Here is a 14,363-nt window from a genome sequence, read left to right as displayed (position 1 = left end):
ACCAGCTAAAGAGAAAAAGTGAGATAATCTAGAAAGGATAACTTTCTATTTATTCTCTTTTCTTACTGGAACCAAAAAATTCTATATTACTTATGATTGACTCGAAAGTAAAAGAGGGGAAATTATCTTCCTGCTATAAAAACAGACTTTAAAATTAAGGTGTTTGAATTAATTTTGAAAAGTATAGAACATACTTTTTCATTTTAAAATCTGTATGTGAATTGAAAAAAGAGATGCTGAGATAACACTTTAAAATTGTTCAGAAAGTATGATTTCCCATTAAAGCAGTTATCTCAGGAAATGATAAGACTGTAAATGTGGGGAAAAGGCTTGGAAATTAAAAAAGAGAGGGATTAGTTCTACTTGGCAAGAATAAACCTGCTTAGGGAAGAGAGCCAAAGTTTCTTTCAAATCTTTTGGGGTCTTTCCATAGACTTTCATGAAACATTGGATTAAGCCTCCCAGTGGAGCAATCTTTTCCAGCTGTTAACATGCTGCTCCAGAATGAAAAATCTCTTGTGGTTTAATCCTGTACATTTAAAACATGGTTAAACAAGAGACGGATGGAACTGTTTTGAGTTTAACTACAGTCTTGAGTTGCCTGCATCTAATATTAAATTACACAGAAGTTTCAAGATGTATAAGGAATGTCTGGCCAAAAGTTAATGTCTATTCCATGCATGTTAGGGGCTGACACTGCTCTCTTCTCCACATTCTTCTTACCAGGAGAGCTACACTTGGTCTCAATGATAGGATGTAATTAAACAGTGCTGTTTCTTTCTCAGAGGGATGCTATGACAATGGACAACATTATCAGATAAACCAGCAGTGGGATCGCATTTACTTGGGGAGCACTCTAGTCTGTACTTGCTATGGAGGCAGTCGAGGATTCAACTGTGAAAGCAAACCTGAGCGTAAGTTGGATGCATCTCTTGACAAACTTCTGGCCAAGAACACCTCCCCCCCCCAAAAAAAGTAGATTATTTACATGGATAGAAATATCCTGGGCTTTTAGTTCTTGGAAAAGACAGCATCTACATTTAACATTTCTCCTTCTGAAAAAAAATTACTGTTGCTGTATTTTTTACAGTTTAGTCTCCAAGCCTGTCAATTTCTGACTGTTCCTGTCTACTGGAGAAACCTTGGAGAAACCTTGCATTATTTTGTGAAACAGATTATTTCTTTATTCGTATAGTCTTTATTGTCATTGTACAAAATAAATACAACAAAATTGGTTAGCTAGGAAATTGGTTCCTACTGTAGTTTTCACACGAATTCGATTCAAGAACTGCTAGCATGGATCAATCTATCCGTAGATTTTTGTGGTTACAACTGGAAGCCCCCAAGTATTGTAGAAAATCCTGGGGGATATTCTGTGACCCATAGATAATTTATATCAAGCTTCTCTGGTGCCCTTATTTTTAATCAGGAGAATTCTGAGGGACTTGAATTGCTTGACACATCCTTACAGACAGATATTGTCAATGTAGAGGTAGAGCAGATTAGGAAATCAAAGTCATTCAGGGTAATTTTATGATAAGACTATAAACACAGAATCTTACAAGTCTAAATGCACCCCTTGTCCCTTCATCTTCATGACAACTAGTGAGAGTCTTGTCAGAGGTGCTTTCTCAGCTTCCAGTTTGGACTCAGGGTTCTTTTATCGGACTGTTAGTAGCTGCTCTTCCTCCTGTGGTCATTCTTTATACCCATTACAGTTAAGTAGCAGTAGGTAAACTGTCTTAAGAAAGCTTTGTCTCTGGACTTCTTGCTTTACATAACTTTAAAAGGAACCTTCAGAGGCTATCTACTCTGAAGAGGACTCATTGGCCCCTTAAGCTCTTCTGTTTGGCATTTTGAAAATGTTTGACTTTGCCTTGTCAGAAAGAAGTCACAGTGTTAATGCTCTGCAGATAACAATGTACGGAAGGATACCCCCACATAAGATAGGATGTTAGAGAAAATGCTGCAATAAGACTAGAGGAGGAAAAAAAAAGCTGGCAGGTCAGATTTGCCATGGAAAACATTTTGAAGCAAAGGAAAAAGAATATCCAAAAATTGACAAGACCAAGAAAAAATTCTACTTGTGCTACTGAAAGAAGCTATTAAACAAATTAAATTTATTAATTTTCATGTCCCCATGTTAAAAAAGTAATACCACATTGGAGATACAATAAGATAAATAATAAAACTATATAATTACAGAGTAAAATAATGATTGGAAATTACAACAGATTTCAAACCTTTTGCATGTCATTACAGAAACATTATGGTAATAGGAAGTAATATGTTCATGCTACCTTGTGCTTAGACAGGTTGTGCTACCTCTTGTCTTTTCCCCCCTTTCTGGAGTCTGCTCCCTCCACACTGCTGCCTATGGTCCTTCCTACCATCTCCCCCTCCATGAGCACCATCTCACGTTCTCGCTGTAACATTGTATTTAGTAGAATTGCACCTCAGTACTTAATTGTCCTGCAAGAGATGTATAATCTCATTTAAATATCTGAGGTTATCTGTGTTAAAACATGTAGGATGATAATTTAGAAGTGAAACCCAAGATTTACCTTTTGTATGTATTCATATGTACATATGAATAAAGAATAGGCATTAGATAAGCAAGGTTGATGACATTGCAACTGCCATCTTGTCTACTTTGAACCCAACCCCTGCCTTAGATGTGTCAGTCTTGCCAGCAGGAACTGAGTCACTATAGCATTCTGCCTTGGTTTCCCAATCTTCATGGCTGACTCATTAAGGAGACCATGTTTTGATCATATATCCATCCTTGTGCCCAGACTAAAACAGGTCCAGAGAGTCTATTTCTTCCAGGATGTCTGAGCTGTTTCGCATCAACTGCACAAATAGTTCCTAAGGGGATATTAGCAACTGATTGATTGCTTTTAAGAACTCAACATCTCCTGTGGGTTTCTTGAAGCCATACTATCTCTTCTTTTAACATAGCTGGCATTTATTGCTTCCCCTATAAAAATATATTTGCTAGATTCATCTAGGCAATCTACTGAAATGAATTAGCTATAATGGGGAGGTCTAAAAAGGATGTGTAATTGGGAGCACAGCTTCTAACATCCTGGTGACACATTCATATTTTAAAAGTTGAAACTAATCCCATAAAACCAGATTATCAGACATCAGATAACAGACTTGCATAACAATAAGTAATGTTATCTATTAACCTACCTTGCAAATATATCACACCATGTCTCTGTGGGTTCTAATATTGTCTTATAAAAGCTTTTTTTTCCACCTGACAAAAATAGATTTTCTGATGGCTACCAGAGATTGCAGTGCAGCAGCAGAAGAAAATAGTTTTTATTCATTTATTGCTACATGGTTTACCTATCTTGTCTTCTTGATAATGTGTTCTGTCAAAATGTGCTGTTACCAATCTTGCTTCTATACTTGCTTATGGACCTTCTGAGTTCTACGGTGATAAAGAGTATTTGGGAACAATTTTAATAACATATCTCATTTTCTCTTCTCCATAAAGTGACTAGAACTTGGGGCAAGAATACCATCTCTGTTGCCTGAAAAGTCTCTTAAGGCCAAAGTGCCTTAATGGATCTCTTTCCTTATATGTAGACAAATAAGAACACTTCATTGGGAAATTGTTTAACCATGATAGTAGGATAGCCTCCAGTTTCAATTCATCTTGACAGACCTATGTGACAGACCTTTAGATAACAAGACATACACTTGGTTCCTATAATCTAATCTAGTAAGGGACTAAATATTTGACCAAATATTTGAACTTTGGTTTTCCACACGTCTATTCTGTATCTCTTGGTCAAATGCATTTTTTAAATTGTTTTCTCCACTTATTTAAAAAAATGTGCTTTTATATAAATGTTCCAATTGCCTGGAAATTCCCTTCTACTATTAATGTGGATTTTTTTTTGCTTTCTTCTTTCATTGGTCCAAGCACCTCTCCTATTCTTTGTCTTTAGCTACATTAGCATCCAAAAAGCTTCTGCTTGTCACTACGATAAAAATAGCAGTCAATGCCACCATTAATTATTTTGTGTATGCCACTATGAATGAGATAGGGAAAGGAGATTAGAAGCTGCAAGCGGTAGATTTATCTGTGGTGATTTTTTTCCCCATTCTTTCTACACAGCGGAAGAAACCTGTTTCGATAAATACACTGGGACTACTTATCGAGTAGGGGAAACCTATGAACGCCCAAAGGATTCCATGATCTGGGACTGCACTTGTATTGGGGCTGGGCGTGGAAGAATCAGTTGCACTATTGCAAGTATGTATTAAATCCTTCACTGAGATGCTCAGATGATGTCCTCCAATATAATGTGTTAATCCATATACTCATGTTGCTGGAATGTCACAAAATCTAGTGGTTTCCACAATAAGAAGAAGTAGGTACTACACATAATATTGCATAATTGTAAGTAATTTGTCTGTGGCAAAGTTCAATCACGAGTGAGGGAGAGAGAGAGAGACCACTGTAAAATGAGACCACTGATATCTGCTGCATGTTGACATTATGAATAAGTGTAGGTTATACCTGAGTTTTTCTCCTGCATGAAGAAAAGGAGAATGTGGAAGAAGGCTGAAATAAACAGGATTCAAGGTAGTGCTAGATTTCCCCCTCCAAATCTTATGACTTGAGGCTGGCTTCGGTTCTCAACTCTGATATATTGTACATAAAATGGAGCCTGTATCTATGTAGCTGCCATGGCCTTTGTAGAACTGCTCGGTGAATGTTTTTCTTGAAAGATTACTGTATTTTTCGGACTATAAGATGCACTTCCCCCTCCTCCCAAAAGTGGGTAGAAATGTCTGTGCGTCTTATAGAGTGAATATTGCAGCGGGGGTGGTGGTGTTAGTGCGGCACCAATCAGCTATTCTAGGCAGTGAGGATTGCCGCCTATTACTGCCGCCTGTTCCCCCACCATTCGCCGCTACTTGAAGCGAATGGGCAGTGGCGGCGATCCCCGTCGGCTAGAACAATTGATCGGAGGTATTCCAGAGGCAAATCCAATTGCCAAACAGCTGCTTGGCAGCAAAGGCTGCAGTGTTCCCTAGCAATGGCAGCAGCTCAGCTCAGGTGGGCGCAATAGAGTGGAGCCCTAATGAGCCATGTGCTGGGACTGTAATAATGTGCTGAAGCTGACCAGGCTGTTTGCTGTTTGCTGCAAGGACAATAGTCAGATGAATTCCGAATGGATGCTGGGAGGCAGAGGTAGATTTCCCCCCCTCCTCTAAAGCTAATGTGCGTCTTACAGTCTGGAGCATCTTATAGTCTGAAAAATATGGTTATTTTTCATTATTACATGTCAGAACTTTGACCTAATTGTAAAGCAAGGATGAAACTGTTCTGCAGATGACTCCAAATGTCTGACCTCAATTTCTAGCAATCCTAATTAGTATAGTCAATATGAGAGATGAAGGGAAGTGCAGTTCAACTTTTCTTATAGTTCTATACTTTACTTTATAACCCAAATGTTTTTAACATCTCTAATAAATTAGGAAGACTTCTGACACAACAGGAAAATAGCATGTTATAGTTATTAGACTTTACAGCCGGGATGGCGAACCTATGGCACGCATGCCACAGATGGCATGCGGAGCCATTTGTCAGGGCATGCGAGGCGTTGCCCTGTCAGCTGGGCAGCGTGCATGCGTGCGCTGGCCAGCTGAGTTCAGCCTTTTTAAAAGCCATTTTTCGCCCTCCCCAGGCTCCAGAGCCTTTATAAGAGCCTGGGGAGGGCAAAAACAGCCTCCCCCCCCTGGAGGCCCTCCGGAGGCTTCAGGAGCTTCCCTGAAGCCTTCAGAGCGCAAAAAACCAGCCCTACGGAAAAACCGGAAGTTTAAGGATTTGCTCATAGGGCCGGTTTAAGCCCTCCGGAGCCTTCAGGAGGCTTCCCTGAAAGCTCTGGAGGACAAAAAACGGCCCTATGAGCAAACCGGAAACCTCCGGAAGGCCCCTGAAAACAGCCCTACGAGCAAAAATGTTGGGTCATTTTTTCTTCTCCAGAGCCTTCAGCGAAGCCTCCGGAAGGCCCCTGAAGGCTCTGGAAGGGCTTAAACCAGCCCTACGAGCAAACTGGAAGTCCATCCCTGAACTTCCGGTTTGCCTGTAGGGCTGTTTTTTTGTGCTCCAGAGGCTTCAGGGAAGCTCCTGAAGCCTCAGAGGGTAGGGTGGGGGAGGCTGTTTTCGCCCTCCCCAGGCTCCTATAAAGCCTCTGGAGCCTGGGGAGGGCGAAAAAGCATGCAAAAATCAGGGGGTCGCGCCTGACCTGTGTGCATGCGCACTGGGGGGGGAGTCACTCATTGCACTATGGGTGTGGTATGCCTGCGCACGACCCCCCCTGAACTCCGCCCGCGAGCCAAAAAAGGTTCGCCATCGCTGCTCCAGGGACTTTCATATTGGAAAAGAAACTGGCTGCTTTTCATGGCTGTCCACATTATGAAGGATTGTCCAACGCTGAAATGGATGAAGGGATCTAAGACTTTATTATAATATATCTTGGCAGTCTTAAAGAATTGCTGAACTATTATGTAGACAACATTGAAGTAGATACATAACCTGGAAAAACAGCTTCCTATGCTTTGTTTTTCAGATCGATGTCATGAAGGTGGCCAGTCTTACAAAATTGGTGATACCTGGCGCAGGCCTCATGAGACAGGAGGCTACATGTTAGAATGTGTATGTCTTGGCAATGGAAAGGGTGAATGGACTTGCAAACCAGTTGGTATGATTTAGTTTTCTTTTATGCATTTTAGAGATCAAAAGTATTTCAGTTGCAATTTCAGTTGACTCTTTGTGATAACATTTTTTAAATTTTTGTCTCAGTTGATGTATAAAAATACTCAAAACATGCATACATGAGCAAAATTTACCTGGACTTTTGCATATCCCTGCTTCTGAATATCCCTGAATATCTCTTCATAGATAAAAAACAAATTCATCTAGAATACAAGTATGCCATAGAGAAGATGCCTAGGTTAATCTGTTCCCTTCTGTCTTGTTTTTAGATTTTTTTGATAGGGAAGGGCATACTTAGTTAAGAGAGCCATGTGCCAAAGTTTGATGTGCTTTATTGATATAACAGAAAATTCTTAAGATCATTTCAAAATATAATCCTATATATAGTTATATACTCAAATATAGCTGTTCCTTCAAAAGGAGCATAAAATAAAACAGCTGTCAGCAACACCAATGTTGCAAACACTTAAAAATTTCTATTTCATTGAATTGCTAAATTTCTGCATGCTGTGATTTAACCAAATGCAAAAAATTATGGAAGCATTTTGTTTTTTTTCCTAATTAAGTCATTTAATTCTTTCCTTGATGAAATTGTAAAAAAACAGTGCTGTGAGGTTATTTTTCTTTTTCACCTTTGAAAATTAATTTCCCTTAGCCAAGCGATTTAACCAAATGCAAAAAATTATGGAAGCATTTTGTTTTTTTTCCTAATTAAGTCATTTAATTCTTTCCTTGATGAAATTGTAAAGAAAACAGTGCTGTGAGGTTATTTTTCTTTTTCACCTTTGAAAATTAATTTCCCTTAGCTGAGCGATGCTATGATAATACAGCTGGGACATCATATGTTGTTGGAGAAGTTTGGGAAAAGCCATATCAGGGCTGGATGATGGTGGATTGCACTTGCCTTGGAGAAGGCAGTGGGAGGATTACTTGCACTTCTAGAAGTAAGTATGGGCTTATGGCAGACCATTTATTGTACCTACTGGATATTGATAGAAAGTACAGCAAGTCTTTTTTTTAAAACAATTTTTATTTATTTTTGAACAAAGACAAACATAAAAATAAAAAAAGCCATCTTCCATTACAAATTTGTAGAAAGAGTGTCAGTTGGTTACACTATTTCCATGCTTCTCTTCCATAGTCATCACCTGCTTTTCATATCAAATCACATATTTTAAATTCACATATATTCATGTATATCACGATTATTATATCTCAACCTTAATTTGACTATAATTGTTTTTACATCCTTTTATATATTATATTCAAACTCTAGAATAGGATTACATGATAACATTCTTGTCAACTTCCAAAGCATTGTCAGGTTGGCATTCAAGGGAGGATTCCATGCATACCTTCTGCCAGAATTGGATCTCATATTTCTACAACCTAGTTTGTGAATATGATCTATGACATATGATAGAAAGGAGGAGATAGAGGAGTAAAGTTCAAATGCAATTAAGCGAAAGCCAGTTTAGGCTCCACAGAAGTCCGTGCCAAGATGTTAGTCCTAATAAATGAATGGGGTTTTTTTGAACTTTGTCTCGAGGCTCGTAAATTAATTAGGTCAGCACTTGGGAACTTCATAGTAAACTGAACTTTTAAACTGAACTTTTAAAAACCTATCAAGATTTCCGGGTTTCCTGAATCCGGGGCTCACTGAGCACTCCTCCAATATTTGGGTTGCTTGGAGGGAAAATCAGGCAACCATGGCAGAAGGTGGATTATTGGGAGAAAGCCTGATTTCAAGTGGAGGAAGTCGGCCAGTCCCCTCCCTCCTATCAGAGCTCCACGCTTCCATGCTGTGATGTCTTCCCCAGCAGCAGACCAGAGTACTTTTGGAAATTAACCCCTAATGCAGCTGAGGTAGAGTTCCCTTATCCCAATTCCCAGATACAGGGAATGGTCTCAAGCAAGCTGGCAAGGGTGGACTGGGGGTGGGACTGGAAACAAGTCATGCTCCCAAAGCCCCAGATGGAATCCCGAGGGAGTGCAAAAGAGCAACAGAGGGAGGATTTTTACCGAGCCACCCTTCATTTTATTTATTTTTATTTATTTATTTCTTAGATTTTTAGACCGCCCCTCTCCCAAAAAGGGACTCGGGGCGGTGTACAGTCAATATAATAAAATCATTCATAATAATTAAATACATTTAAACTACATTTAAGATACATTTGGAGGGGGAAATAGGCTGTACTAAGAAATAAATAATTCTAATCTTAAAACATCACAATTAAAACCCCAAACCCTAAAATAAAATAAATCCCTGGGAGGTAAAACTAAGAAAGTGCCAGGCCAGCTGATTGAAACAGGTGGGTCTTTAACTTTTGCCGGAAGGAACGGAGGTCGGTGGTAGTTCGAATGTCTGGGGGGAGGTCATTCCAGAGGGTTGGGCCCATCACAGAGAAGGATCTACTCCTAGGTGTCGCCCGCTGGCATTGACTAGCAGACGGCACCAGGAGGAGCCCCTCTCTGTGTGAGCGGATAGGTCGCAGGTGGAGGAGCCATCATGCCACCCAAAAGAGAGGGGAAGGACATCCAATCCTGTTGAAGGGAGGAGATGCAAACTGGAGTGCAACCCCCTCCCCCTCCCGATAGAAGGAGAAGAAGGCCAAAACGGCAACCAGTGCCTCTCCCAAGCAGCAGGGAGGCTGCCAGGAGCAGGCAAACTCCTCCCTCTCTCAGAACTAATGTGAAGCCATATCAGGTGCAAGCATAAAGAGGCCGACAGGAGGTTGGAGGAGTAGGGCTGAATGACCCACCCCAATTCAGGGGAAAGTTTGACGGAGACTCAGACCAACAGTCCTATTCTTTGATTCAGCCAATATCCACCTAGAACGCTATGGGCATCTCTACCCATCCCCCAAAGCCATGGTGAATACCATTGCACAAGGTCTAGAGGGAGAAGCAAGGAAATGGCTAGCAGCCCTCCACAAGAGGAGCCCCCCAACTGCAAGACATAGATGACTTCCTGCGACTGCTAGAGGCCAGATTTGAGGAGGTGGAGGAGGACCCATATGCGGAAAAGGAACTCAGCAATCTAAAGCAGAGGGGCCGCCCCATTAAAGAGCACATCTGTGAATTTAGCAGTGTCATAGGAAGGCTACCCCCTTTACCAGAACAGCTGCTGGTGCATTTTTTCAGAATAAGCCTGGACAAGCAAATTGCCCAGGTAACTGCATACTGTGACATCCCAAATCAACTCTCTGAGTGGTTCCGAGTAGCAACAAAAGTCGACAGCAGGCTGCGTGCCAACAAGCAAGGCCAGACCTACCGCCCAGGGCACGATCAGAACGAGGGCCCAAACGGACCACCAACACGTCTGGGAAAGCCCTCCAGGCTGCAGAGGCCCCTTCCCCCTCAGACGAAAGTGGTGGAACCCCAGGCAATGACAACCAATTGCCCGAATCATATGACAGCGAGGACGAGGGAGAAAATGACCCAATGGTGAGTGAATCAATTCACCCTTTCCTTTTTCCAAAACCCCTCACAGCCCCAAAAACAGGAAACCAGGGGAATTTTCAAGCCTTAATAGACTCAGGCTGCACAAGGTGCTTGATCAACCTAACCACAGTCCTGAAACTTGGGATCAGAGCAAAAAGATTGGCCCACCCGATCCGGTTCGAGCAGGTCGATGGGTCCCTAATGGGAGGAGCCTATGCCACCCACCTAACTGAACCAGTGAGGCTCAAACTAGTGGATCACTGGGAAGTAATTCGATACATAATAGCCCCCAAAATGACAGAAGCAGTCATACTGGGACTTTCCAAGCTAGACAAGTGGGGACCGACCATCTGGTGGCAAGGGGGTATCCGCAGACTTAGGATATCAAGGGCCCCCCAACCCCTCCCACACCAGCAAACAGAAACACCACCCACGCTGGAAACCCCCCAAGAGAGCCCACAAGAACAACTGGCAACCACATCCGACAAATCCCCAGAGGCAAACTGATTCCGATGGAATATCAGGACCTTGCAGAAGTATTCAGCGAGGCCGAGTGCGATGTTCTGCCTCCCCACCGGGAGATAGACTGTCACATCGAAATCATCCCTGGAGCAAAACTACCCAAGCCCAAACTGTACGCCATGACACCCCGGGAAATGCAAGAGATGCGCAAATACATAGACAAAAACCTATCTTAGGTTCATTGAGCCAGCCAAGCCACAGGTTGCGGCACCAGTCCTCTTCAAAGAAAAAAGATGGAACTATGAGGTTGTGTGTGGACTTTCGAGGGATAAATGGTGTGTGCATACACAATCTATACCCCCTCCCCCTCATGAAGGACATGCTATCTCATCTGGCCAAGGGAAAAGTCTTCACCAAACTAGACCTCAGAGAAGCATCCTACCGAGTATGTATCAGAGAGGGAGATGAGTGGAAAACAGCATTCAACTGCCCCCTAGGGAGCTTTCAATTCAAAGTGATGCCTTTTGGACTGCAGGGCCCCCCAGCAGTATTTATGCAGTTAATAAATGAAGTGCTGCACAAGCACCTCCACAAGGGAGTCCTTGTCTACCTAGATGACATCCTTATGTACACTGAGACCATGGACGACCACGTACCACTGGTTTGCCAAGTACTGGAAAAACTTCTGGCAACCAACCTGTACATCAAGGTATCAAAATGCAAATTCCACCATGCACAGTTAGACTACCTGGGTTACTGAGTGTCAATGAGGGAATAGAGATGGACCCAGCCAAAGGGCAAGCCGTCCTAAGCTGGCAACCCCCTCGCACCCGCAGACAGCTACAAAGCTTCCTAGTGTTTGCAAACCTCTACAGGCAATTCATCCCCTTCTTTGCAAAGATTGCCAAACCCCTGACAGACCTCCTGAAGACAGGGAACCCAGGAACCAAACCTCATCCGGGACAACCCTTACAGTGGGACTTAACCTGCCAAGAGGCATTCGAAACACTAAAAGAAATGTTTGCAAAGGAGCCAGTGCTGAAGCATGCTGATCCCAAACAACCCTGTGATCCAGGCAGATGCAACGACATGGCAGTGGGAGTGGTGCTACTCCAAAGGAACAACCAAGAAAACTTACAACCCTGCGCCTACACATCCTGCAAGCTCACAGACACAGAGAGACGATGGGCCGCATGGGAAAAGGAGGCTTTCGCAGTGAGATGGGCACTGCTAACCTGGAGACACCTGTTGGAAGGGAGCCAGAAACCGTTCGAAGTCTGTACGGACCACAAAAATCTGGAGGCGCTTAGGACCCCACAGAAACTATCACCCAAACAAGTCCGATGGGCTCAATACTTCAACCGATTTGATTTTGTCTTAAAGCACATTCCAGGTGGGAGGAACTTTCTAGCTGATGCCCTCTCCTGCATGCCTCAGTACAAATGCGAATGGGAGCACGTAGTGGACGCCATCATTCCCTCTACTCAAACAGCTGCCCAAGTAACCACCAGGCGGCAACCCCGTGACCGGCAAGAGCAACCCGCAAGTGACCTAACCACGAGACTCAAAACTGAACTGCTAGCAGACCCCTGGTTGCAAAACAACCAACACATCTTGACGAAAAGAGATGACCTTGCATGGATGGGGATGAAACTTTATGTCCCAGAATCCCTACATACCCTAATTCTCCAATGGAGTTACGATGCCAAACCAGCAGGCCACTTTGGGTTCCTAAAGACTTTACACTTAGCCCGGAGGCAGTTCTGTGACCTGGCATAAAGAAAGATGTGGATAGTTACGTGAAAAGTTGCACCATCTGCGCCACAATGAAGAGACGACCAGGAAAAAACCCCAGACTGCTGCAAAGAGTAGTAGAGCCAACGAGGCCATGGGAGGAGATCGCAATGGACTTTATAGCAGAGTTGCCAAAAAATGGGGGAAACAGTGATTTGGACTGTGATCGATCTGTTCTCCAAACAGGCGCACTTCATACCCTGTAGCGGACTACCCTTGATTCACAAGCTGGCTAAACTGTTCATGAAGCATATCTACCGACTGCATGGAGTATCTCAAAGAATTATCTCAGACAGAGGGATCCAGTTCATGGCTAAGTTCTGGAGGGAGTTCCTGCGGTCCATTGGGTCATCTCAGGGTCTTAGTTCAGCTTTTCATCCGAGCACTAATGGGGCAGCAGAGAGACTGAACCCCATGATAGAGCAATACCTGAAATGCTACGTGAATTATCAACAGTGCAATTGGGCTGATCTTTTGCTGAGGTCACGTACAATAATGCTGTTCACAGTAGCACAGGACTCACGGCGTTCAAAATAGTGAGCAGTATGGACTTCGTCCCAATGCCTGAGTATCCAAGGGATCCCCCCTCCTCAGTCAGCTTCACTGATTGGATGTCGATGCTAAAAGCAACCTGGGAAGATGTCAAAAAGGCACTGGCTAAAGCGGCACAAACCTATAAGAAACAAGCAGATAAACACCCGGCTCCGCAACAGCCATTCTGGTTGGGAGAGAAGGTTTACCTCTCCACAAAATATTTGAGATTAAAACTGCCTAGCAAGAAACTGGGGCCAAAGTTTATGGGACCATTCCCCATAGTAAAGATCATCAACCCAGTCACAGTGCAATTGAAACTACCTCGATCGTTGCGGAAGATATACCCAGCGTTTTATAGTAGCCTCTTGAAACCTGTGATTGGATCCACTCTGAGATCACTATCCCGGGAGTCCGCGGGCTCTATGGTCATAGGGGGCCAAACCCATTATGAAGTTCAACGAATCCTCGATTCGAGGTGGCACAGGAGACAACTCCAATACTTAATCAAGTGGAAGGGCTATCCCTTATCAGAGCCATCTTGGGTAAAAAGTAGGAATATCCAGGCTGATCGTCTTATAGCGGAATTCTATGCAGAAAATCCAGGCAAGCCTGGGGGAGGAACACATCCCTAAATTATGTATCTGTACTCAAATTGTCTTTGTTTCACACAGATCACTTTCCGAAAGTGAGGGGAGCTGGATGTCAACTTCCGAAGCGTTACCATGACAATTATCAGGTTGGCATTCGAGGGAGGATTCCATGCATACCTTCGAACAGAGTTGGATCTCATATTTCTACAACCTAGTTCGTGAATATGATCTATGACGCATGATAGAAAGGAGGAGATAGAGGAGTAAAGTTCAAACACAATTAAGCGAAAGGCAGTTTACGCTCCACAGAAGTCCGTGCCAAGATGTTAGTCCTAATAAATGAATGGGGTTTTTTTGAACTTTGTTTCGAGGCTCGTAAATTAATTAGGTCAGCTCTTGGGAACTTCACAATTCTATTAAATCATCCTAAAATCATGCAATCACAATACATTTTTATAACATATTCCGATAAAGCTTTTAAACCTCCTCTCATATTCTCCATGTGTTTATATAAAATTTCATATTATCAAACTAATGTATCTGTATGTATTGTCATCATTATTAATCATTATTTAATTATATCTATTGTCACTTCATTTTATGCATACTACTAGTAAACTAAATTTAGCTTAGTTTTTATTATACATTTTCATTGCATCAACCTGTATCTTTCCAGTAATAGTGCAATCTTATATCTCTTGCCATTTGTAGCATTAATATTCTAGTTACTTTCTTAATAAATCTTGTGTGAACCTCTTTTCGCAACATGTTGTTCCTTTCGTATCTCATAAAAG

General features: G+C 42.4%; 1 protein-coding gene across 1 annotated transcript in view; it reads left to right on the top strand.

Annotated features, from left to right (window-relative positions):
* Positions 1-14,363, top strand: part of FN1 (fibronectin 1) — a 150,379-nt gene that overhangs the window by 1,594 nt on the left and 134,422 nt on the right. Inside the window, exons 3-6 of the mRNA XM_081967190.1 lie at positions 786-914; positions 4,136-4,273; positions 6,600-6,731; positions 7,552-7,720. Of these exons, the coding sequence (XP_081823316.1) occupies positions 786-914; positions 4,136-4,273; positions 6,600-6,731; positions 7,552-7,720 (568 nt within the window). The remainder of the gene's footprint in view (positions 1-785; positions 915-4,135; positions 4,274-6,599; positions 6,732-7,551; positions 7,721-14,363) is intronic.

This window comes from Natrix helvetica (assembly GCF_964273705.1).
Source record: "Natrix helvetica genome assembly, chromosome: 1".
Classification (NCBI taxonomy): domain Eukaryota; kingdom Metazoa; phylum Chordata; class Lepidosauria; order Squamata; family Natricidae; genus Natrix; species Natrix helvetica.
Note: the sequence above shows the minus strand (reverse complement) of the source record. Positions and strands in the feature narration are given on the sequence as shown.